This window comes from Prenolepis imparis, unplaced genomic scaffold, assembly GCF_030444845.1.
Source record: "Prenolepis imparis isolate NDT839.2.m4 unplaced genomic scaffold, iyPreImpa1.0 SCAF_85, whole genome shotgun sequence".
Lineage (NCBI taxonomy): Eukaryota > Metazoa > Arthropoda > Insecta > Hymenoptera > Formicidae > Prenolepis > Prenolepis imparis.
This window is the reverse complement of record NW_028141243.1, coordinates 99,408-126,603: the sequence shown is the minus strand read 5'-3', so window position 1 is coordinate 126,603 and position 27,196 is coordinate 99,408. Positions and strand designations below refer to the sequence as shown.

General features: G+C 41.7%; 3 protein-coding genes across 3 annotated transcripts; 2 read left to right on the top strand and 1 right to left on the bottom strand.

Moving 5' to 3' along the window:
- The first annotated feature begins 3,980 nt into the window (after positions 1-3,980).
- LOC145947458 (uncharacterized) lies at positions 3,981-4,754 on the top strand. The gene is made up of 4 exons (XM_083057231.1): positions 3,981-4,082; positions 4,232-4,294; positions 4,420-4,634; positions 4,710-4,754. Coding segments are annotated over exons 1-4 (381 nt in total). The 3' UTR covers positions 4,711-4,754.
- An 11,484-nt stretch (positions 4,755-16,238) lies between these two features.
- Positions 16,239-18,049, bottom strand: LOC145947457 (uncharacterized). The gene is made up of 2 exons (XM_083057230.1): positions 18,021-18,049; positions 16,239-17,214 (listed from the first exon to the last, which is right to left on the bottom strand). Exons 1-2 carry the CDS (start codon positions 18,047-18,049, stop codon positions 16,239-16,241), a joined length of 1,005 nt encoding a protein of 334 aa, XP_082913356.1.
- Positions 18,050-20,667: 2,618 nt separating this feature from the next.
- Positions 20,668-23,479, top strand: LOC145947456 (uncharacterized). The gene is made up of 3 exons (XM_083057229.1): positions 20,668-21,777; positions 21,882-22,506; positions 23,433-23,479. Exons 1-3 carry the CDS (start codon positions 20,668-20,670, stop codon positions 23,477-23,479), a joined length of 1,782 nt encoding a protein of 593 aa, XP_082913355.1.
- The last annotated feature ends 3,717 nt before the right edge of the window (positions 23,480-27,196 follow it).

Genomic DNA, 27,196 nt, shown 5'->3' with positions numbered 1-27,196 from the left:
CGCCTATACAGCTCGATCTCTCGCCGCGACACATTTTCTCGCGACACATTCTCTCGCGACACATCATCTCGCAATACATTCTCTCGCAATACGTCCTCTCGCAGCGCATCCTCCTGCGCTCCGCTCCGTCCGTCCTCGACATCCTCGACGCCGCTAGACTCGCCGTTCTCCATCCAAGAATTCGACGGGTCAGCCTCACGCAATCGTAAAATAAGCTCCGCTTTCGATCCCGATATGGATAGTCCGTGGGCCTTCAGCTTCTCTTTCAACTCCGCAACCATCAGAGCACTCAACTCACACGGCATCTTCTTCACAAATTATTTCGGCCACGTGTCGCACACTTCCGGAACGATCGAACTTTCTCGAACCGCACGCTCTATCCCAGGACGAGCCCCCAAAAGATGTAGGATGGTTATCTATATATATAAGTGCCGTCCGTCTGTCTGTCTGTCTGACCGCGAACTACTTCCACATTTGTGGACCGATCTTCTCGAAATTGGTACCAAAGTGTTGCAAATTTTTCGGCGGTGGCTGCTGTGTGGGTTTTTTTTTAATTTTTATACACCCACGCATCCACCCACGCGCATGCGCATTTATGGACTGATTTTCACGAATTTGGTACCAAAATTTCGCAAATTTTTCGGGGATAGCGACGATGGTGGTTTTTTTAAGTTTTACATCTCCACCCACGCACCCACCCACGCATTAACACATTTATGGACCGATTTTCACGAAATTGGTACCAAAATTTCGCAAATTTTTCGGGGATGGCGACAATGGTGGTTTTTTTAAGTTTTACATCTCCACCCACGCACCCACCCACGCATTAACACATTTATTGACCGATTTTCACGAAATTGGTACCAAAATTTCGCAAATTTTTCGGGGATGGCTAATATGTGGTTTATTTAAGTTTTACATCCCCACCTACCCACCCACGCATCCACCTACGCACTCACATATTTATTAACCGATTTTCTCAAAATTGGTATAAAAATTGTGCAAATTTTTCGGGGATGGATACTATTTGGTTTTTTAAAAGTTTTACACTCCCACCCACCCATTTACGCACCCACCCACGCACTCACACATTTATTGACCGATTTTATCAAAATTGGTACTAAAATTTGGCAAATTTTTCGGGGATAGATACTAGTAGGGATACTATGCCGGTTCTAACCCATGGGGCTCCGAGGGGGGCGCGGGGCGAGGGGGTTCTCCGGGGCGAGGGGGTATGCCGTCACGCGGGGCGGGGGGGATCTTGTAGGCGAGGGGGATGACGTCACGCGGAGCGGGGGCGCTTATAGCTGTGCGGGAGATGCTTATCGCGTATTGTTTTTCATAAACAAAACAGCGTATTGTATTACTTTGAATTATCTAACATGTTTTATTATAAACAAAGCACCGCAAAGTGAGCGCCGACATTCGGCCATCCTCGCGATACCCCCCGATCCACCATCCCTCCCCCATAAGGCAACGCGCTTTGGCGGTACTTCCGCCCTCCCCCTCCCCTGCCCATATGTGACGTTTCTTCCTCATTGTTTAGGAAGAATTCTTTTGCGAAGAATAATTTTGCCGACATTCGGCCGCCCTCGCGGTACCTCCCCCTCCCCTCCTCCATCTGAGGGATCTTGGGAGGTCGCGCTTATCGCAATGAACACGTCGGGACGTGTTTTTTTTCGCGGTAAAAGACCGTGTTGCATTACGCGTCAATATTCGGCAGCCTTTGCGGAACCTTTCCCCTCCCCCTAAGCGGAATTCTTTCTCATTGTTTAGGGAGCGCCGATGTCCGGCCGCTTGAATTTTTATAAACAAAAATGAGCGCCGATGTCCGGCCGCTCTGTGTCAAAAGCGATAACGCGATGAAGGGAGATCACCTTTCTGATATGTAATTAAACAATCTGTTAATCATGAAGAGGGGAAGAAATGATTAGACGAAATAAGGACTGCTGCCACTTCAAACCATAGTACGTAATTTGCAAGCGCAAAGATACGTCGGTCGAAAAAAAAGTATAGCGGGTGCAAGTGCTCTATAGAACATGATTTTAAAAAGTGTGGAAAAATTGTGCAGTAATGTGTAAAAAATGGAAAATAATAATTTCGAAGCGATATTAGACGAGTCGTCTGACGAAGATCACGCGCTGTCGGATGACAGTAATTATATTAGTGATCGCAGTGAGGACCTTACGGATATTCACGACAAGGTAGTGGACAATTCACAAATCTTTGCGCTAAACGGACGTATAAAAGTTTGCGCCATATACTTTTATTATTCTACGGGTGGTGCTCTTGCTTTATGTATTTCGTGTATGATCTCTATTCAAGATGTCGGGCACATGTATGCTGTTCGGAAGCACGTGATTCAATTACACGACGCAGTGGAGAGTTGATGGTGCTGCAATTGTAAAAATCCATTGTATATAATAATTCCATGCGATATGTGCCCTATTTGCACACAATAAACTTTGAGAGATTATGCTGGGACACTTAAAGTGAAAATTCTAATAGACAATGAACATGTGGGGCTGCGATGCAATGCTACCAATAAACAACCTTGGGCAATGGTATCCACATCTCAGAGACAATGACGATGTGAATGCGGAGCCAGTTTTTATCCCTTGTGAAGAATCGAAGAACATTCCAATGTCTTCGGTGGTGCAATTTTTAAGAGATCGAGAACTAGATACACAAAAATGTACGGATAATGTGCGAAATTTTCTACGAGGTTATAAATTACAACTAAGAGAGACATACATGTGTGGTGGAAATAATTGCGTTCAGATTGGCCTGGACATAGTCGAGCGACATGTTTTGAGAATCGATTGCACGCCCGTCTTGATTTATTGAATTCAATTTGTAAAAGTTATGGTGAAGGGTGTTATAGATATAAATCTACGAGATCAATAGAATGTAATACACCATCATCATCTGAATCGGAGGAGTCGCCAGAACATAATATTCTGAACTCGGACTTAGAAATCGATGAGTTGGATGTGAGGACCGAGATTATATTGTGTATATAGTACTCATTTTAAATAAATTAAAAATATAAATAAAAATATATAATTATTAATTAAAAATATAAAAAATTTTTGTCTGTCATAGAAGGAGCATCCACGGCGCAGCCCCCACCATCGCCTGCCGCCCGACCGTCTCACCGCCTCGCAGCTACCGCCGCACCTCCGCTTGCCGCCCCACCGCCCGGCCACTCCACCGCCGTTATCACATCCACTGCCGGAGGGGTCTATTTCATAATATTAATTCATTTTATTATCTATTACCTTTTTATATATTTTTTAATATTTTAAATTCTATACTCTTTTTTAAATTTTATATTCTTATATTTTAAATTCTATACTCTTTAAATTTTTATATTCTTATATTATTCCTTTTATATTTAATATCAATTATTTGATATATTATTTTTATATATTCAATTTTTTCTTATATTCAGATACACATGTATTACACGCATATATAATTAAAAATTATTAATATTAAAAGAAAAATATATTTATTCTAGAATAAGACGTCCTTCTCCCTCATCGCGACATTATTTAAATTATTAAAATTTACTATTAAAATATTAGTAGAATTAAATTCTCTCTGCTTCGCGTACGCCTCACGCTCTCCTAAAGCGTTTGCTCTCTCGCGGTCCCTAACCTCACGCTATCTTTCTCTTTCATGTACCTCGCCGAGCCATCTCTTTCTTCTCTCGCGCGTCATCTCTCGCGCTCTTCGCCGCTACATCTCTCTCGCGCTATCTTTCTCTTTCATGTACCTCGCCGAGCCACCTCTTTCTTCTCTCGCGCGTCATCTCTCACGCTCTTCGCCGCTACATCTCTCTCGCGCGCTATCTCTAGTAAACGCTCCACGCTCTCTCTCTTCTAAGCGCTCTCGTGGTCCTTTTCGAGGGTATAAACAAAACAGTATGACAGTGAGCGCAGGCAGCTCGAATTTATAAACAGATATTTATCACTATGGTATTCCTTTGTGGAAAGTTTGAGATGGAGCTGAAGCTTATGGAGAGAGTCTGTCTCCACATCAAAAAGTTTCGAACAGTCGCCGAGCGAAGTGCTAGTGTAAGTGCTAGAATAAAGTGTTAAACAGTTTTTTAAAAAAAATGGAATTTATTGGAGAGATCTTTGGGCGGCGCTTTTTTGAATCGCTAATTACGGGACTATTCCGGAATGTCCCCTTCCTGGGGACATCATATATATTTCGAGATGAGTTTGAAGGAAGACGGTTCATCGAATGTGTCGTAAGGGCCATATTCTGCCTCTTCGCAATCCCGGTAAGGCTTATTATTATATACATATATATTAATTTTTTTTATTTTAATTTATTTAATTTTTGTTTTTAATTTAATTTTCTTATGTTGTTTTTATTAATTATTAATGATATTAATATTTTTTCCAGAGCTTTATGATGTCTGACGTTCAAATTGATGGTTTTGTGAATATAGAAAGAAGGAGAGATGTGAGGTATTGGCGGCGGGTGGATCGCGAACTTCATGATTGGTTGTGGGGTGACCTCCCCGAACAAAACAATGATCATTTCGATTATGAGGATCGCTTCAACATGAGACCAATGTTTGGGGAGGAGCCATATCCAGAGGATGAAGATTGGAATTGGTATGTGTCTTTCTTGTAATAAATTAAAATATTAATATGTAAATAATAATATATTTAATATATAATTTGTTGTAGAAGAAGCCCTACCCGGTCGCACCACCGCTTGCCGCCTTGCCACCCCCACCATCGTCGACACAGCCGCCCGGCCGCCTCACCGCCTCGCATCAATCCGCCGCCGCTCCACCATCGTCGGTTCCACCGTAGCCACCTCCACCACCGACAATTTTTATATATATATATTATAATATTCATTTATATTCTTATCTTTATATTCTTATCATTATATTCATATCTTTATATTCATTTATATTTTATATCCATTTTATATCCATTTTATATTCACATTTATATATTCACATTTATATACATTTATATACATTTATATCCATTTATATCCATTTATATTCTTTTAAACACACACACACACACACAAACACATACACACACAAATGTATAATACACATTTATTCATAATTAAAAATAATTGATATTAAATTAATATATTCATTTTAAAAATTCCTGTTCTTTTCCCTCACTGCGTCATCTCTCGCGTGCGCCTCTCGCTCTCTTTCTCTCGCGTTCACCTCGCGCTCTCTCTTTCTCTCCTAAGCGCTATCTCTCTAGCAGTCCCTAGCCTCGCGATCCCTAGCCTCTCGGTCCCTAGCCTCTCGGTCCCTAGCCTCTCGGTCCCTAGCCTCTCGGTCCCTAGCCTCGCGATCCTTAGCCTCTCGGTCCCTAGCCTCGCGATCCCTAGCCTCTCGGTCCCTAGCCTCGCGATCCCTAGCGTCACGTTCCCCCTTCCCCGCATGACGTCATCCCCCGCAAGGACCAACTATTGGGGAGCTATACGTATAAGAGCTGGGACTGCTTACGGGTGGGAGAAAGATGGAGATTGGAAATGCGTGCAAAGAAATTACATCATAATTTAAACTTAAAAACTCTTTTATTCTTTTACATATTTTTTTCATACATATTTTTTTCCTACATATTATGAACTAAAAACTAAAGCTGCCAGCTCACAATCGATGAGCTGATGCTTGTTGAAGGCGTCGCTAGCGTGTATTACATTTAATACTTCTTTATTATTCTTTACAGTGGACGCGATATTTGAAAATTGCGTAAACTTGATATCGACTGTATTGGTAATTTTAACTAATCGGTCAAAAGTAACATCGATGCATGGATCGAGATCAAACATGCGGTGTAACGTCGATTCGATCATCATCATGCATATATTTGAAGATTCAAGACTTATTAACTTGACGTCGTTAATCGTACGAACTCGCACTGTTAGTGGTCCAAGGCTTATAAAACTGTAGGCATCTTTAGAGTCGTTTCGAAGCAGATTCTGAATATTGTAACGTTGCTCGTAGAGTCCCTTCCACGCTTCGAGAGATAGTATCAGTTCCTTTCCTCGATGATCTCCTATGGCGATTTCCACGTAACTCGGTGGATCCACTTTGATACCAATTTCGAGGAATTTAAATCCCGTAGTTGTCAATGCATATCGTTTGCATAGTATACGAACTGCATGAGGCTTTAATGAAAAGCTGTAAAAATGAAATTAGTTTAAAAATAAAACAATTTGTAAAAAATATAAAGACATAATAGAAAAATAGAAAAAGTTAAACTTACTTGTCGCATTTGTTCTCAAACGATGGAGTTTCATTACAATTCGGTATGTAATTATTCACATGTCTGCCGGAGCCGCTGCTTCCTTCAGCGTAGTACATATTTCCAGATTTTAAAAGTGAAACCACCAGTACGAACGGTTAACGCGATTGATCGTATAAAGAAATTAATCGAGTGTTGTACATGACGCTTATTTTTAAAAGGAGTGGGGTAAATGTGGTGGGAGATTCTAAAATACTATTGGCGCTATGAAATTTAGGCGCTATGAAATTTAGGAGAAGGGGAAACGGCGCTCGGATAAAAAGAATTCTTAGAAACGATTCGTGAGGAAAGGATTGGGGAAGGGGAATAAGAAATAAAACACATTAATGTTTAAATATTTTATTTTTCCAAATCTTGCAATTCTTTCTGGCGTTGCGACCACCAGTTAAATATTTTGAATACATTTTGTAATGCGCAATTCTTAACATGTTTTCCACATCGCATAGTGTTTTTAACATCTAGATTATTTAGAGACTCGATATCGTCGTAATCAGCATCCAAGGTCTCAATAATGAAACCGTTTCCCGCATCATCCAATATATCGGCTAACCATTCTCGCTTTTCAAGTCCTTTTACATATACGAGAATGGATTCTTCTTCTTCTTCATGTGGTCCACCAACGATAGCTGTTGTAATCAAACGCTGAGCCATGCTATATGGAACGTTTCCATCATTCCATCGTAATCCATGATGATTTCGAGTCAACCATGAGGCTTGGTGTCTCTCCGATTTTATGAGCACATCCCATGGTACAGGACATGCGAAAAAATAATGTGATAAAATAAATCCTTTTCCCAGGATTGCCTCCTTTACAATGAATTGTTTATTGAGGATAAACCCCTGTAGATCCACAAACGTTGGTACGGACATGACGAAATCTCTCTCTTCGATGTATCAGTTTAAAAAGAAGAATGACAACCATTTCATAACACTTTGATTTATATTCTGCTATGCTTCCCCTTCTCTAAATTGTTGGTGCATTTAGGTGATTTTGCGCACAACGTTGGTCAACGGGTTGTACTGGATCACGCGATCATGTATGATGAGACAGTATGCAGAGGTATTCATCGGCACGTTTTCCTTACACTCAAATTCCAATCTCACATCCACAGTTGCGCTCTTGATCGATTCGTTTTGTCGAGAACAATCGATGATTACGAATGGGCCGTTACGTAGAAACATTGAGACGGTGAGACTCGGCTCGAGATACTCGTATCCGTAATAGTATTTGTAGAAACGCGCATACGTGTCGTACAGAATCGGCCATCTGTTTTTATCGAAGTCCAGATTCATGTCGTCGTACGGATAACATTCCGAGTTCAGATAGAGTTTTACGTTGGTCAATTTACAATCGTCGAATCGACTCATATCCTCAGACATGACATTCTTCCGGCCTGCCTGCAGAGCAAAGATAACGTATCGTGGTTTCTCCAGCTGAGTCGCGGTTTTAATGACCCACGAATGCTTGGTTGTACGCTGCAATAGCGGAAACTCATACAGATCCCACGAGCGAAAACCCATGCTGAGGTAGCGTCCGCTTTCCAGAGCGCGCAGCATAGACAGCTTCTTAATCTCGCTCAATAACACATGTGGCATTCGCCATTGTATCTTGAATATGTTGATCACAGGCTCCAGCGTCGAATCTCCAACCAGACAATTGTTGTCGTTGCGCGATCGTATTAAGATCAACTCGTGACGAGCGTTAATCACCACTCGTCTGTAATCCTCGCAAAATCCCAATAACATGTAGAGCGGCACGCAAAAATTGAAGTTTCCATTCACAGTAGTCGGATCACTCCAGCTGGCGTTTCTCATAATCACGCTTCTATCGGATGATATCGTTACATAGTTTTTGAGCAAACTTGTTATTCCCACGTTTCTGTTGCGATCAATCTCCACGCCATCGAGTTCATATCGAATCTCATCAAATGCGACATGAATGCGACGCAATTATTTCCCAGTATCACATCATATCCTTCGGCTGGTCTATTTATCCTTAATTCTCCTTCGATGTATAGAAAACTGTCAAACGGCAACGTATACAGATCCTGTTGTCGTATGGGTATTCTTATCTCATCACTGTGTCCGAATGTGGTGTTGGCGAACGGGTTGTACGTGTGAGTCTCAATTTTGATGATGCGATCGTCGAAGATTGGCTCTTTCCCGATGTTGAGGATGTCGGTCATTGTTCAGATATTTCGCACCGCGAATCCCAAAGATTGTAAAAACGCAACGTTTGATGCGTTCAGTTTCTTTTTCTTGGCGCAACCGGATGATTGGATATTAGCGAATGTCGACGTTGTTGTTGTTGTTGTTGTCGCTGGCTCCGTAAAGATTGTATTATCTCTCGTGTCTTTCGATCCGTTCAACACAAGCATCTCCTACGCCGCACACGTACGTTATCGCTGTCGTCGTCGTACGTGCAATCTAATGGTGATCTCTTCTCCTCGAAAATCGAGCAATCGTCTGTCCTGGTCGACAACGCGTAACGTTAAATCCGTAATGCTCCGCGCGATGATCGGCAAGTAAATGATGTGCGCCGGTGTTTCCGATATCTTATATTCTCGTGGTACCCTCGGTGAAAATTCATGTATCGTATGAACGAGTTTGCCGTTGCTGTATGCGCCCGCAGTCACGTTACACTCTACGCGGATAATGTTCACGTTGATAATGTTAATCGGCATGTCCGACTCGTACCATTTTCGCGGCTGCAGTATACGGTTCGAGAATCCCAACAGCGATCCAATGTTGTTAGGCTTGTTAAAATTCATTCTGTAGGCACATTTGATCTCGCTCCTCATCGTTTTGTAATTAGCGCGGAGCACTATCGGGTATTCTTCATCTTCAAAATCACCATTGTCAATGTGTTTTTTATCGTCATCACGAACTGCGTGTCGTGGACGTTTTCGTGAAATTGCATGTTTTAAAAACTCATGTATCGCTTGCAGCTTGTACGATCCCTCGGGAATCGTAATTTCCGCGTCATCTTTGCCAAAGTAAAATTTATTATTCGAGGAATTCACGTTCGATATTGTGTGATAAGTCTCAAAATCCGCTAGACCGAGTTTGTATTCATCATCGCTCAAATCTATGGCGGGAAAGTAGTTTGCCGCGAGGACGCTACTCTTTCCAGTCAGCGTGAATGTCATAGACATATCGGCAAAACTGTTTAACGAATACTGAGTTAAATAATGCAATGTCCGTCTTTAAATTCACGTGTATCGACCGTTCGGAGAAACTGCAAACACAATTGTCCACAGATGCTCTGATCATAAGTTTGAACAGGTGTGTGATTGTACTGTATCTTTGTCACGTTCCGCCCGAAATATTGCACCAATTCATTCGGTGGTCGAAGATTGCCAAAACTGTCGAAATATATAGCGCGATTCCCCCTCTTTGCGTACGCCACCCAATGAGTACCCGATCCTTTAGCGTTATCCAAATTTATGATGCTGCTCTCGTTTTGATATATATCACCGATCGGTAGCGAATCACGCATGAAAACACCTCTAAAGTATGGAATGCGCATACGTTTTGCCAGTTGCAGCAATTGTATATTAGTAGTTTCGCCCTTTGGCATTTTTAGCGTCTCTTTGACGTTTTTTTTTCCCCCTTTTTTCTCGTTGAAACTCCTCGTCCACGTTTGTATGGAGCGAGATACAATCCGTGACCTTCCATGGCGCGATTGTGACGTAGCATCTCTTGCAACTGACGTTGTGCAGCTTTTCCATCGTTCACCATCTTTGCTACACCAGCCGCTCCACCAATCATGGATCCAAGCGCGCCCAACATTGGTAGAATCGGTAATACACCCCCACGTTTCGCTACCGGAAATATCCGTTTCTTCGTCGTCTTTTTCTTTGTCTTCGTCGTCGTCTTCAGGCCCATACCGAGCTTCGTCTTGGTTTTCATCGCTGCCCAGACAGCTGTGGCGGCGGCTCTTTCACCGAGAGTCGAATCTCTCGCAATGATACGAGTTCGCGCTTTGTCGGCGAGTACTTTATCCGCCACGTGTCTCTCGGTGAGATCGTTGCTCCGAGAGTACGCAATATCGTGTTCACGGCACGCCGTGTCCAATGGGTTGATACCTTGATCGCCTCTGGCTAATCGCTTTTGTAGCCGCGTGCCCGGACCACAAAACTGATAGCCGGGGATATGGAATTCGATTGGAAGTGCGTTTATTGCGTGATTCAATAGTCCTCTACCTATTTTTTTCGCTGACATTCGCTGCAATCCTTTATCATCGGCGCTGGACCGTCGATGTGCGTTCGCTGCCACGGTCGATTGTAATGTTCGAAACAGCGGCGACAGGCCTGAATCTCTGGATCCGCCTTTATGTGTTCCGGAAGCTTGTCCCACACGTAGTGGATGTGATTTTCACATTGCAGTAAAACTGCTTTTGGCACAAATTGCAGCTGTTCGGCGCTTAAACCGTGAATATCGGAGGCACTTGTTAGCAGAACAAACATTTTTTCGTTACTGAACGATTCGTGGTTCCGCGCAGCTATAAATAGGCAAGCGTTCGATTCAATCGGGGAGTGGGAAAATGAGATTCGTGCGACAACCTTTGACGATACGCGTGACGAATTGCGACGACAGATTACGCTCGGTGGGGGACAACGCGGAGATGCGCAGACATGGTACGATGTTGCCGACTACTATACGCGCGATCATATGCGGCCCCTCGAATTGCGGTAAAACTAACGTCTTGATTAGTTTGATAGAAAGCCCGCACGGCTTCGAAAACGTGTACGTGTACTCAAAGTCGCTGCAACAGCCAAAATATCGCTATCTGGAGAATTTGTTGACGTCGATCGAAGAAATCGGCTACTTTACATTCTCCAATAACAGTGACGTCATTCCACCGAGCGAGGCATGTCCAAACTCGATTTTCATCTTTGATGACGTGGCGTGTGACAAGCAAGATACGATAAGAGAGTACTTTTCAATGGGACGCCACTCGAACATGACAATGAGATCCTGTCGATCATCGAGGAACTTCGCGAAGCAGGCATTATTATAAATTAAACGGGGTCTCGGCAAAACTAATCAGTCGATCGGCGTCATTCGCATCGAAAAATGCCTATCAACAAATTTGGATTATTCGAACGGAGAAATGATGCAACTGGCACAAGCGATCATTGGGATAGATTGGTGAGAAGTTATGTGCGCGGAAACGCTCTGTGTCGTGTCGCTACAGACTATGATGCAAGATCGCGCAAGATTCGTCGTGTAGCGCAACCTGAAGCTGACACTGATGCTGTCAACAAACTGTATGTGGAATCCTGCGTTAAAAGATTGATGAATCAACAGAAAGAATCAGATGAGAAGCTGACTTCGTTCGAGAAGGACGTGCGAGCAGTACAGACTGCGATAAACGAACTTCAACGTACAGCTAATGCTAACTCAAAAACGACCTGAATGAGCAGCAGTGAACGGGTTAGGAGCGGCTATCAAACGGTAATCAAACATCTACGAAGGGTTATCGAACGGCTACGAACAATTGTCGAACGGCTACGAAGGATTATCGAACTGCTATCTAACTACAATGAGTGGTAGTGGTAGTGAACGGCCTAGCAACAGCTGCGAACGAGGGTACGAACAACTCAAGCAGGGCTGCGAACGAGGCTACGAACAAGTCATTAAAGGCTACATACAAGGCTACTATCAACTCAGGAACGGCTGCGAACGGGTCAGGAACGGTTGCGAACGGGTCAGGAACGGCTACGAACGGGTTAGAAACGACTGTGAACAAGGCTGCGAACGAATCAAGAACGATTTTCGAATGGGTCAAGAACGGAAGTAAACAACGCAAGAACGGCTATGAACGGCTCAAGAACGGGTCAAGAACGGCTACGAACGGCTCAAGAACGGGTCAAGAACGACTACGAACGGCTCAAGAACGGGTCAAGAACGACTACAAACGGCTCAAGAACGGGTCAAGAACGACTACGAACGGCTCAAGAACGGGTCAAGAACGGGTCAAGAACGGCTACGAACGGCTCAAGAACGGGTCAAGAACGGTTACGAACGGCTCAAGAACGGGTCAAGAACGGCTACGAACGGCTCAAGAACGGCTACGAACGGCTCAGGAACGGGTCAGTAACGAAAATGAGCGATAAAACAAGCAACAGTAAACGACGATCGGGAAAAACCGACGAAGCGATGAAACAACATAGTTTGGAGAGACGGCAGTTGGTGAACGAACTGCACGCGCCGGCGAGAAAAAATTTTCCCCGAAGACATGTCATAGTGCGAGGATATGATGATCTGTGGCAAGCCGACATCGTCGAGATGCGTCCGTACTCTCGTTTCAACAAAGGTTATCACTACATACTCACCATCATCGATGTGTTGAGCAAGTACGCGTGGGCCGTACCACTCAAGAGTAAAGATGGAAGCGAGACGGCTGACGCTATCGCCGAAATAATTCGAGATAGCAAGAGATGTCCGAAAAACATGCAAACTGATATGGGGAAGGAATTTTACAACGCTGACGTGCAACGGCTTATACGGAAACATAACATCAATCATTATTCTACATATTCGGTAATGAAGGCTTCGGTCGTCGAGCGATTCAATCGTACGCTGAAGAACGACATGTGGAAGATGTTTACGCTGAATGGAACTTACAAGTGGATCGACGCGTTGCGACTCGTATCGGATTATAACGCGCGCAAGCACCGAACAATCGGCATGCGACCCGCCGACGTCACCCCCGCGATCGCTGATAAACTTTTAAAAACGGTATATAGTAACATAAAGATTGCCGCTCCGGCGAAATTCAAAGTACGTGACTCGGTACGCGTTAGCAAGTATAAGAAACTTTTCGAGAAGGGTTACACGCCAAATTGGACGACGGAGGTTTTTAAGATTGTTAAAGTGCAGCGTACTAATCCCATAAGCTATCTACTCGAGGACTATCGCAAAACATCTGTCGCTGGAGCGTTTTACGAGTATGAGTTGCATCGCGCGAATTATCCGGACGTGTATCTTGTGGAGAAAGTACTACGCAGGAGGGGTGACGAGGTTTACGTGACATGGCTGGGATTTGACAATTCACACAATTCTTGGATGCATAAGGACAATGTGATTTAATTCATATAGACTATTTATTTTAAGAAAAATATAATGTGTACAACGTATAAAATATATAAAATATACAAAATATATGAAATACAAAATCTTTATTAATACATCCTTTCCTTTAATCGTTACAATATATTACACATATGTTACATAACAATATATCATACACACACACACACACACATTATACTACATTATATTTTATAAGGGTATCTGGTAATGTCCCCATGGTAATGTGTCGGTCGAATCAGGTATAATATACCGCTTATCGTCGTACGGACTTAGAGCAATTTTTGTCTCGCGGATGGTATACACTTCATGCAATTTCGATCTAATACATGACTGCTGACGTGTCATTTCAATCTCTTCATTCAGGCATCGCGTATAATCGTCGAATGTTATACTACGCGCTACGACATTACTTTTGACACCTTTTGCTTTTTTAGTGTCTTTTTTGCCGTCCACCCTCACCGCGTACATTTTTGCTCTAAGCCCGACGAATTCGGACATTATCGCGCCGTTATTCTCGTCTTTCATCAAGCCTGGCACCTTTTTGTTTGCATGCGCTATACCGTACGCGTTGTCAATTGGATAATCGCTCGTATCGAATCTAGCGATATCGCGTTTCATGTTCTCGTACACATCGTCGCACTCGATGTGATATATTAAACTGTCGGTGTCGGTGTACATTATCCGAGATCTTTCACGATAGAGCGGTGACATGTACTCATAGTGAAATTCGTACAGACACACTTTCGATATATCGAGTATACACATACCAACATAGATTGGTTTGTTAAATTTTACTTCTAGTTTACGTAATTCAACGGCGATTAAATTTTCCGAAAAGACGCTCCTGCTATTGAAATTTGGTTTCGCGATCATCGCTTCCGCACCGTATCGTCCGTCCCACTTTGTCAATAATTTTACATCTACATGATTTCGAACGTTTTCCATAGTTTTGCCGAATACCGCGTTGTTCATCAATTTGTACAAATTTTTTTCAAAATCATTTTTCGCTTGTGTTCTAAATTTTGTATTGAGTTCGATGTAATCGTGGAGCCATGCGGATTGAGTAAATTGTAATACGCGATGTATCTTTACGATACGAAGACCGTGACGTGTACACTGCTGCAGGTTGCGATAATGTATGACGTAACGCTTCTTGTCATATAGCGTCGCGAGGAGCTTATCTTCCCGCTTGCCGGGCGGCTTGTCGCGCGTCGGACAGAACGGTAGGTCAATGTGTGTATTGTGTTTATTTTGTGGGTACTCTAGATCAACCTCGAGAATATAACCTGTGAGCGAATCCGGAGCGATCGCGTTAACGTCAAAGTTTGAAATGTCTTCGACCCATCGAAAATCGGCATAAGGCAATGGTTGACACATTGCCCATCCATACAAATTATTTACATCGAAGTACATAAGGTACGACGATGGTTTCGATGAATCATATGACTGCATGTACTTGTTATTAGCATGCGCGTATCTGTTGGAGCATTGACTTAGACCACCGCGTATACCCCGTTCAATAAACATAACCATGTCGATATCAGTAAGCAATTCAAACGTAATATTTGTATGTTTTAGCATCGCGTCCCATGTATACCCGGGAAGAGTATAATAATACGCAGGATCGAGTCCGTAACTCGCGATGCAAGTGTCGCGGAAATTTTCAAAAATATCTGCTAATAACAAGACATCAGTTTTTAAGTACAAATCGCTATATTCGCCAAGAGTTCGAAGGGAGAATCGATTCCAGACGTTCTCAGCGTGCGCGTAATCGCTCTCGGATATAGTGTCACCGGTTAAAGAACTGTAAAACGATTCGCGCGGCGGTAAACGCGTGTCCTGCAGCTTGTCCACGCAGTCAATGTACTCGTACGGAAAGACACCTTTTCGCGTCAATAATTCGAAATTGTGAGCGGATAATGCGGAAAAATTAAAACGTAAAATTTTTAACTTATTCTTATCGAGAAAAGATGCTAATTTGTCAAGACTAGCACTGAGAAATTTGTATGAATCGATGAATCGTAATTTTATGCAAGCTTTCCGATCTTTGTCGTCGTCGTCGGTACTATTGACAGTCTTTGTAAATGAAATGTATTTTTCTTTTGTTATTGGAAGCACATCTACACGTCCTTCGTATGCGGTAGCTATTTCTTTTATGATAAAATGTGCATCATAACCGGATAGATTGTGGAAAACTACAGGAATGACATAAGAGTCTTTGTAATTTAGATTACAGTTTGAGTGTGCGGGACCCCTGTAAAATGACGCCCGGTCAAATGACAATGATCGCGTACTCGATTATCGTCCGGCGCAAACGGTTTTTCACAAATGTGACATTGCGTGGCACTATGAAATTTTTCACACTCGTCTGATGTTAAATTTATCATGGGGACATTATTAGACAAAATACCCTTTATGCGATGCGCTAATTCCTCGAGTTTGTTGGCGAACCACGCGACACAATCGGTACCGCGATAAGATCTGTATGCGGATAATGTTTCATCGTACGAGCATTGCACATAGTATTCAACGCTAAATACCTCGTGATGTTGATAGTATGACACGTGTTCCGATGTCTTCCTCAGCACACACTCCAAGTCGGCGTACACTACAAACGGAAGCCGCTCCTTTCTGTTGTAGTTGTCGAAGCCGAGCCACTTATCTTTATCGCTTGGTAACCGGATAGCGCAGTCATTCATTTCTCCACAGTCCATAATGTGAGCCTCCAACTTTTCGCTCAAATTAAAGAAGTGCAAGCATCTGTGAAAAAAAAAATTACAATTTTATTTACAATTTCATTTACAATTTTATTTACAATTTTATTTACAATTATATAATTTGCAATAAATATACATACCGATCGCAGATATATTTCTTGTGGTCATGTTTGCTCAGTTGCGAACTTACGAGGCGAGACAGATTTTTGATATACACGAAATGTCCAACGTTGTCGTCCTCCTTCTCCACGTACAGCAAATTCACATGTTTTTCTTTTTTCTGATCGGCGAGTCGTATCGGAAGAATTGATAATTCCTTCTTCCTCTCGATGCCGTAGACGTTGATTGAGATATCGTTTACATGTTCAAACTTTTTTATTTGATTCAACGTTATCGGAAACTCAATGTTTTGTAAATTTAACACCGTCGTATAGTGCGGATATGAAGATGTTCTCTCAGTATATTTTTCAGCGGGGTACAGAGCGGCCACCACTGACCACGCGAAACACGCATTGTCCATTGATAGCACATTAATTACCGCTCTCTTCGTCATAATTTCTCGCGGTAATTTAATATGGCATCCCGCGCGCATAGGATTGCACTTGTTGACGTTGACCGTAAGATCGAGGATTCGTGACAATGCCCATCCGCTATCACGTTCCTGAAACTCTTCGAGAGACGTCAATGTGGTTTCGATGACGTGCCGCTCATACCACTCGCGTAAATCGGACGTGCGAAAAAGTTCATAATTTCTCGTGTTAATACTTTTGTTAGCGCGCTTATCACCTGTCACAAACTCACCGTTGAACACAGTATTTACTTTTACACAGTTGTGTATTTTTATAACGTCTTGCACTTGCTCGAGTACTACACTACTAGCATCTTCCAAAAATTGTCGCGGTTCGATATAGTCTGCGTTAATCACCGCACCGGTCAGTATACGATTTTCAAACGCGGTATCGATCTCTCGCCAAACGAGTCTTCCTGCGTTATTGTCGCCACTGTAATTACCACCACTGGATATAAACTGTCTCTGCAATCGAGTTTTTGCACCCTCGAGTCGCGCGATTCTAGCAACCAAAGATTGTCTATATCCAATGGAGAGTCGCGGACGCTTGACACGGCTGTTTTCTTCGAGCAGTTTGATAAATTCCTCGCAGCGCAGCGCCCATTCAAAATACTCGCCCAAGGTGGCGATTTGATGGGACCGCTCCAACAGGTCGCGTTCAGTCTGCTCGATGTTTTCCATTTTTCCACACTTTTTAAAATCACGTTCTATAGAGCACTTGCACCCACTATTCTTTTTTCGACCGACGTATCTGTGCGCTTGCAAATTACGTACTATGATTTGAAGTGGCAGCAGTCCTTATTATATTTCGTCTAATCATTTCTTCCCCTCTTCATGATTAACAGATTGTTTAATTACATATCAGAAAGGTGATCTCCCTTCATCGCGTTATCGCTTTTGACACAGAGCGGCCGGACATCGGCGCTCATTTTTGTTTATAAAAATTCAAGCGGCCGGACATCGGCGCTCCCTAAACAATGAGAAAGAATTCCGCTTAGGGGGAGGGGAAAGGTTCCGCAAAGGCTGCCGAATATTGATGCGTAATGCAACACGGTCTTTTACCGCGAAAAAAAACACGTCCCGACGTGTTCATTGCGATAAGCGCGACCTCCCAAGATCCCCTCAGATGGTGGAGAGGAGGGGGAGGTACCGCGAGGGCGGCCGAATGTTGGCAAAATTATCGCAAAAGAATTCTTCCTAAACAATGAGGAAGAAACGTCACATATGGGCAGGGGAGGGGGAGGGCGGAAGTACCGCCAAAGCGCGTCGCCTTATGGGGGAGGGGTGGGGGAGGTATCGCGAGGGTGGCCGAATGTCGGCGCTCACTTTGCGGTGTTTTGTTTATAATAAAACATGTTAGATAATTCAAAGTAATACAATACGCTGTTTTGTTTATGAAAAACAATACGCGATAAGCGTCTCCCGCACAGCGATAAGCGCCCCCGCCCCGCGTGACGTCATCCCCCTCGCCTACAAGATCCCCCCCGCCCCGCGTGACGTCATACCCCCTCGCCCCGGAGAACCCCCCCCCCCCGCCCCGCGCCCCCCTCGGAGCCCCATGGGTTAGAACCGGCATAGTATCCCTACTGTCGCTTGCCGATTATCTATTCTCCGGAATATTAGCGGCAGGAGAGCGGGATGCGTTACTCGAGATACGACGATTATCACCACGAGGTGAGTTATCTCTTTGTAATATAACACTAGCGGCTGTGCAAAGATTAAATTCGAGTATAAAATAAAAGCAATATTATAGTATTTTATACAATTTATATTCAATTTTACAATTTTCTTTTTTTGATAGTACAAAGCGGCGGAGGGAGTAGAGGATGTGGACAAAACAACGCGTCTGAGAGAACATTATTATCACACTCGCAGAATAATGAAGAAGTAATCACGAGGGGGGAGAATGAAGAGGAAAATCTTGATAATACTTCGTCTGAGACGGAAGATGGAGAAGAGGAGGTGGAGGAGGAGGAGCAACGACAATCGCAACAGCAACCACAACAACAGCAACAGCAGGTCGGCGATAATTTTAATTGTATAAATTTGATTAGTGAAAATGCCCGTAGATTTAGGAGATTTGGGGTAATCGGTAGAGAGGCGAGTTTCGCGATACGTCCATTACCTGAAGGCGGAGATATTTATCGTTCTTTAGAAAATGCGTTTCGAGAAATTCACGAATATGCGATAAATTCGAGTGAACCGGGTGATTATGTAGGATTATCGTTCGATTCGCCGAATTTATCACACGGACCCGCGGGTTTATCCTTTCGTCCAGTGCGTGATTTGACCCACGGGGATATTTGGGACCTTGTGAGCGCGGTAGCGCAGAGCGCGGGAGGACACGATATCGCGGAACAATTTAATGTACTTATTTACAACATCTCTGTTCCTTTGGGGCGCGGGCGTGTCGCATTAACGCGAGAAAATATCGCGAAGCGCTCAATAGTCCAAATAAATAATTCCGACAACTTGTGTTTTCCCCGGTCTCTCGTAGTAGCGCAAACTTATTGCGAACGCGGTAACATTCGTACGGGAGAGTTACACGAAAAATGGAATAGAGTAAGACATCAGCAATCGGCGTTACAGTGCGAGTGGGCGTTAGAATTAACAAAAAATGCCGATGTAATAATATCCGAGGAGGGATGCGGGGTTTATGAAATTGAGCGCTTCCAGCGATATCTCGCCACAGACAATATCGCTATCGTCGTATATAATTTTAGTACTTTCGGTCGCGGTGAGAAACCGTTCTAGGACGGTACAGCGATACTCGCTTCTCTCGGACGTGAATCCTCTTATCCGCTAAATATTATGTATTATGAGGATTCACGTCATTACAGCCCTATATTAAATTTAAAAGCCGCCTCGGGTTCTCGTAATTATTGCGTAGCGTGCAATGTAGGCTTTCGAAACGATAGAGGTAGCGGTCACCGATGCTCAAATAAATGCCCGCGTTGTTTTACCGTGCCGGCGTGCGATCACTCTGACGTACGAAACGTAAAATGTGGCGCGTGCAATCGGACGTTTTACGGTGCAACGTGTTTCGAGCGTCATCGTAGTGAAAAATCATATGATGGTAGATCCGCCAGTGTTTGTAGTGTCCTACGATTTTGCGATAAATGCGGGTGCGTAGTTAAAGCGAAAGCGAAACACGAATGCGGAGTTTCTTACTGCAGATTATGTCATTCGGCGCAACCTCGAAATCATTTATGCTATATGAGACCTCTTCGACGCGTCGTTAATTCCTCTGCCGGACCATCGTCGTCGACATCGCCTCCGGTAGTAGAAGCGACGACAACGTCAGTAGATACAGCCGTCGAGGAGGAAAAAAGCACAATTGATAATGAGGAAACGAGCACATTTTCATATAAAGACAGAAAAGGACGCGTAGCATTTGTGTTTTATGATTTCGAAACGCGGCAGGACGAGACGATCGAAGGTACGACGTCAGTAAAAAAACACGTTCCGACACTCTGCGTCGCGCAACAAATTTGCGAAGCGTGCGCGCGAAACAATGACATGTCCGTGCGTTGTCGCTGGTGCGGAGTGCGAGAGTTCGTGTTTCGTAATGATCCGGTGAATAATTTTGTCGATTTCGCAACGCGAAGGACGAAATATTTCAAACAAATCATATGCATAGCGCATAATGCGAAAGCGTTCGACGCTCAATTTATTTTGAAACATATTGTGGAAAATAGCGTCAATCTCGTGCCGAAAGTTATTCTGAACGGAACTAAAATCGTCGTATTAACGATTGGACATACAAAGTTTATCGATAGCGTAAATTATATGCCGATGCGTTTATCCGAGTTGCCGAAAGCTTTCGGGCTGGAGGATACAGTGGATAAAGGCATATTTCCGCACTTATTCAATACTGTCGAAAATCAAATGTATGTTGGACCATTACCCGCCGCGCATTACTACTCTCCCGAAACCGAAAGAGCGCGAACGCTTTCTCGCGTGGCACACTGACATGCGGCTAAAAAACTCTGTGTTTGATTTTCAACGCGAGATAGTGCAATATTGCCGTACCGATGTTGATATACTTCGACGAGCGTGCATAGCATTTAGAAAAATTTTTATAGATCGCGGAAATGTATGCCCGTTCGAGGAATATACAACTATTGCTTCGACGTGTATGACAGTTTTTCGGAAAAACTTCTTACACACGAATACGATAGGTGTCATTCCAGCAGGCGGCTACAGAAAAGCGAACACGCATTCGCGTAAAGCTCTGCAGTGGTTGATATGGAAGGAGCGCGAGCTCGGTCATCCTATAAACCACGCAGGGCGTGCACGTGAATATCGCACGAACGACGGCACACTCGTCGATGGTTATTATGAAAAGACATCGGAAACGGGGATAACATCTCGTCACGTGTTGCAATTCCACGGCTGCTTTTGGCATGGATGTACTTCGTGCTTTCCGATAAATCGCGATAGACCGCTTCCGTCGGCTATGAAGCGTAGAGACACGATTGACTCGCGATACGAGCGAACTCTCGCGATCACGTGGCGACTTCGACAACGGGGGTACTTGGTGACAGAAAAGTGGGAGTGTGCTTTCGATCGAGAAATGCGGGATAATCGCGAGATGCGCGAATTTCTCGAGAAGCATCCGTTGTTGGAAACAGCACCGCTCGATCCTCGCGACGCATTTTTCGGTGGACGTACGGGAAATATCGCGACACTTTACAAAATTTCGGGTGCGGAGAAAATACGTTACGTAGACGTATGTTCTTTGTACCCGTATGTATTGAAGACGGGTGCTTTCCCTATCGGCCATCCTGTTATTTATATCGGAGATGAATGCTTCACTTTAATCGGAACGGCACCGAATTATAATTTTGACTCTGTCGAAGGCCTCGTACGTTGTACAGTACTTCCACCGCGCGATTTATTTCATCCGGTACTTCCGTATCGCTCGCACGGAAAATTGTTATTTGCCTTATGTCGCAGTTGCTGCGAAACATTTTCGCAGTCGGCGTGTACGCACGAGCGTCCTAGCGAACGCGAATTCGAGGGCACGTGGGTGTCCTGCGAATTACGCAAGGCCATCGAAAAAGGTTATCTTGTGATAAAAGTAAATTAAATTTGGCAATATGAAATTAGTCAATATAATCCCGAAACACGGCAAGGTGGATTGTTCGCCGAATATATAAACTCATTTCTACTCAACTTAAACAGGAAGCAAGTGGGTGGCCGAGCGAATGCGAGGACGATGACGCTAAAGAGCAATATCTGAGGGAGTACGGGGAAACCGAGGGTATTGTTCTCGATAAGCGTAACATAGCGCGAAACCCTGGTTTACGTTCGGTCGCGAAGCTTTGTTTGAATTCATTCTGGGGAAAATTTGGCCAGCGATCCAATTTGTCGAACACCGAAGTCGTTAAAACGCAGCACCGTTTTATGTCATTATTAACAAATCCCGAGCACGAGATAACCGATATATTACCTGTAAACGACGAGGTAATATATGTTTCGTGGCGATTGCGACAAGAGGCTGTCGTACCCTCACCGATAACCAACGTAGTAATAGCTGCATATACGACCGCGCAAGCACGATTAAAATTATACGAATATTTAGAGCGTTTAGATCGCCGCGTGTTATATTACGATACCGATTCCTGTATTTATGTGAGCACCGGTGATCCGCATGAATATGAGCCATGCACGGGTAATTTTTTAGGCGATATGACCAACGAGCTCGAGAGCTACGGTCGCGGTAGCTACATCGAAGAGTTCGTGTTCGGTGGCCCAAAATTTTACGCCTACATTGTGCGAACACCCGGGGGCTGTGAATATGAGACTTGTAAAGTTAAAGGAATAACCCTTAATTACGAGAATTCGCGGCACGTTAATTTTAAGAGCATTAAACAATTATTATTAGCGCGAGAAAAGAATCAAGAAAAAGAAAAAGAAAAAGAAGATGACGTAGGAGAAGAAGAAAATGAAATTACAATAAATCTACGTTTTAGAGCAATTCGACGCACCGCGTTTCATGAAATTGTAACGCGGGACGAGACGAAAATATGTGCACCAGTATTGGTAAAACGTAGATTTATTAATAGCCGCTACTCAGTTCCGCACGGTTATTTATCATCGGAATAATAATATTCTTTTCTCGCGTATTTTCTTCGGTCTTCCACGTCTTTCTTTCAAAGTAGGATATAAGAATTTTATACATTTTTTAGGAAAGTAATGTAAATTATTGTAATAGTTGTAGTATTTGTATATAGTATTAGTAATAATTGTAACAATAATTGTAACATTTATAAAATGTTTTGTTCCTGTAATTTTAAGTGTAATAAGCTATAAAGAAAATATATATTATGTATCACGTATATGTAATAATATCAATTTTATTTAAAAAGTAGCATAAAGTAAAATTTTGTACTTCAAATTGTCTAATATTTTCCTTCTCTCTATCCTCCCTTTACTTCGAAATAATTTTATTCTTTTCAGCAATAAAACCTGGACGTAGTGTTACTAAATACGAGCTCGAACGCACGTGTTTTCTCTTAGGCCTCCTTTGTGACCTGAGCTGCCAATAATATCCGACAATGCGACGCTGAGTAAGCGATTAGTCGAAATTGTAAACGGACGCTGGCCAGTTGTATTTTTTACTTATTTTTTGTTTCTTTTGTTACCGACGGTGCTGACGATATTTGATAATACGACACTGAGTAAGCGGTCAGTCGAAATTAGTGCATGCTCATATTTTTTATCTTTTTTCAGCGCTATACATAGTCACCGGGGCCTATCCGCTCTATCGCTACAGGTAGACGTGCGACGTGCGAAGTGTCATAAACGCCACGACGGCAGCGCTATACCTCGATTTTTTTATCGCCATATTGTCGGCTTTTTTTCAAAAACCCTGTCCGCTCTCCCCCTTCCCCACCAAATACAAAAATTAACCAATCAGCGTGCCGGGCCACTATAGTTAGAGCCTATCATAGACGGTCGGGGTGTCATAAACCCCCACGCCGGCTTCGCTATACCTCGATTTTTATCGCCATTTTGTCGGCTTTTTCCAAAATCCTCCCTACTCATCCACCATCTTTCCAAAAAAAATCAGCCAATCAGAATGCTGGGCCACTATGGAGAGAGCCTATCAGAACCCTGGGTCTAATGACCCCAATAAACAAATAGACCAATCAGCGATCGAAAAGCCGTGTCTAGCCACGCCCCTCTGGCGCCAGCGGCCGAGTGGTGGGGGTTTGTTTTGACTCGCTATAGTGGCCCATATCTACTTCCTCTCTTCGTCAATAGCTCAAAATTTTTGTTTTTAAGTCTAAAATGTTATACATTTTTTTTTTAATGCGACTTTGGCCCGATATTTTTCTCACGAATATCTCTTGAGGGGAGTCAGAAAGGAATATAGGAATTAAAATTATCAAGCAAAATTCGTGCCCCGTGCACATTATACAAGTTTTAGCGAAAAAAATTAATTTTCGCTATAACGCTGGAACATCCGCGTATGGCTCTCATAGCCAATTAATATATATTTCTTGAAAAAGTTCGAAAAGATCTCATTGAGGAAAAAAAAAATTTCGGTTAAAATTGACTAAACATTATAAAATATTATAAAAATTTTTTTCGAATTTTTTCAATATTTTTTTGAAAAATACATTCAAAAACAAAAAGTGACCATCTTTTTAATGACAATATTTTTATTTCTCTTCAAGTTATAGATATTTAAAATTTAAAATCAATTTTAAAAAAATGTATACATATAACTCGAAAATCGATAGAGATAAAAATCTAAAAAAACTCATAGAAGCTACTTTCAATAGATACACAAATATGAAAGAAAAATAAAGCAAATAAAAAATGTTCGGAGGAAAAAGTCGTTGATTTGGTATGGAATGCCCCATGTACAAATACACATATACATATATTATTCACTCAATCGATCAATCGAATGAATCAAACTTTTCTCGGAAGTTTAAAAGAATAATATTGCCTGTATTTCATTATGTCAACTGATTTCTGCGCTGTGGGCAACTGTTATAATTAAGATTGTATATCTATATTATTTTATTCTATTTTATTTTACATTACATACATATAAACGAGAAAATGGATCAAAAATATATCTATATTACGATTATTACTGTAAATCAGAGCAGCGGGACTAGATTGTAATGAACGAGACACTTGCCTGTAAAAAAGTTGAGGGAACACATAAACGGCAATACACACTGATAATCGTGTGTATTAATAAGCCACCTGCTTTATTCTGTTTGATGTTTTGAAGATTCGAAGTTTGGTGTACCTATTCAGCCTAGCCTTACTCCACCACTATATTTTTCACAACCACTTTTTCACAACTTTGAAATTTTGTATTTTGAAAACGAAGCAGTTTAGGGCATATGTATATACAATGTTTTCTTCATATAATATGCCAAATGATCCATTTTCTCGATAATTTCTAGATATAGTAGTTCTGAGAATATTGGAGTTTATCGGAAGGAACACATTGAAACTGTGAGTAATCCCTTCTGAGAAGATGCGTTGTGTGCAATCGATAATAAGTAAAAACACTTTGCCAGCTATATTCTTCTTTTCTTGATTAGGTTTCACAAGTGTCTTAAATATATTATTATACCAAAATGCGAAACCATTCGATTCTTTCGTTGAGACATTTTCTTGTAGCAACGAGCAATCTGCTCTCGCAATATTCTGACACACTTTGATTTTCATATTCATTAATTTCATGTTTATCAGACTGATAAGGAAATAGTTTGAGTATGAATGGATATTTGGTAAACCTCCTCACAAATTATGTGCAAAGGATATTAATGATATTACTAATTTGCTTTTTAAACTAAGAAAATATATTCCTTGTGAATTTTCAAGGAAGACTCGATCTATAATAGAATGCAAGCGATATAAGGCAACTGAATTTAGATTTTTTTTACTATATACAGATCCAATAGTCTAAAAGTAAGTACTGCCTCCTAAAGTTTACAATAATTTAATTACACTCAGCTTGGCGAGCCCTATCTTAATTAGTAATTATTATTCAAAGTATGAACATTTTATTTCTTATGTTTACGAGCTCATGAAGCATTTTATTACTAATTCTATTTAAATCTATGGTCCAGATTTCATTTCGCATAATGTACATAGTTTTTTGCACTTAAGCAATTGTGTAAGATTATTTGGTTCGTTAGATAACTTTAGTGTGTTTCCACTTAAATATTTTATGCAAAAGCTAAAAAAATGGTTCGTAAAACTTCCCAACCTTTGCAACAAGTTGTTCGTCGAATTGTTCAAGAAAATAATATTTTAAGGCCTTCTAAGAAAACTGATAATAATTTGTCTACACTAGTCTACAGAATTGTTAATGGAACATTCTGATGGCCCTTTAATACTTACTAATAAATACTTGTAATCCTCCTTAGTACAAAAAACTTAAAACTACCGAATATTGTTTAAATATTAATAGAATTGCTCATCGATTTGTAGAGTTAAAAAATAAAACAATTAAAATAAAAAATTTTGTTAGCCATAAAAATTCAGCAGTTCTTTTAGGTTATAGCTATAGTTTACAAAATGATTTTTATTCCAAGCCATGCAAGTCATCTTTTTGGACATACACAGTATATAAAAAAAATAATAATTTACTTGAAATGTGGTCTATTAATGACAATAAATAGGAAATTAATAGTTCCACCATTTAGAGGTCAATACGTTTCTTGCCCACTATTACACTTATAATCAGAAGCGAAAAATTATATAATTTTTTTCTTTTTAACAACATCGAAATGAATAAGATTTTTCGAATGCAATTACTCGATAATGGATTAGTGAAATCCGCCGAACACTCTCTTTTTGATTCGTAAATCTGTGAATAGCTGTAAATAATCTTGCTCAATCGTCATGAAATCCACGTTCACGTAAAATGTAAGACGTATGTAAATGAGTTACATATGTATTTTTTAACGAAAAAAGGAAATTTCGGTGGAAATATTCAAAGTTTAATTTTGATGTATTATTAATAAATGTAATATATTAAAATAAATAAAGGTATATATGGTAATTATGCAGAATAGGGCCTTTTCCGAATTTTGAGATTTTTTTGCAATTTTCTTCATAAAAATTTTTGTTGTGACTCCCACGATGGAGGTGGACCTCGCTTCGCGTGGAAAGTTGCGAACCCATGTGGAATTTTTCAAACATAGACCTCGTTTCGCACTGAAAGCACCAGGCAATGGGGATGGACCTCGCTTCGTGTGAAAAGTTGCGAATTTATGTAAAATTTTTCATATAGAGACCTTTTCCGCCCATGTCTTCGACTACTACACATAAATTAATAAATTCATTTTATAAAACGTACATGATGTATGAAAATTGCATATAATTCATGAAAATTCTTTTGTTAATAATCCTGTTAATAAATAATAAACGATGGTTAAAATTTTTCCCAAGGAGTTACTCAGAACATTGACCTTGACAACATATGTCAAGATCAAGGTCATTGGAGCATTGTCCCC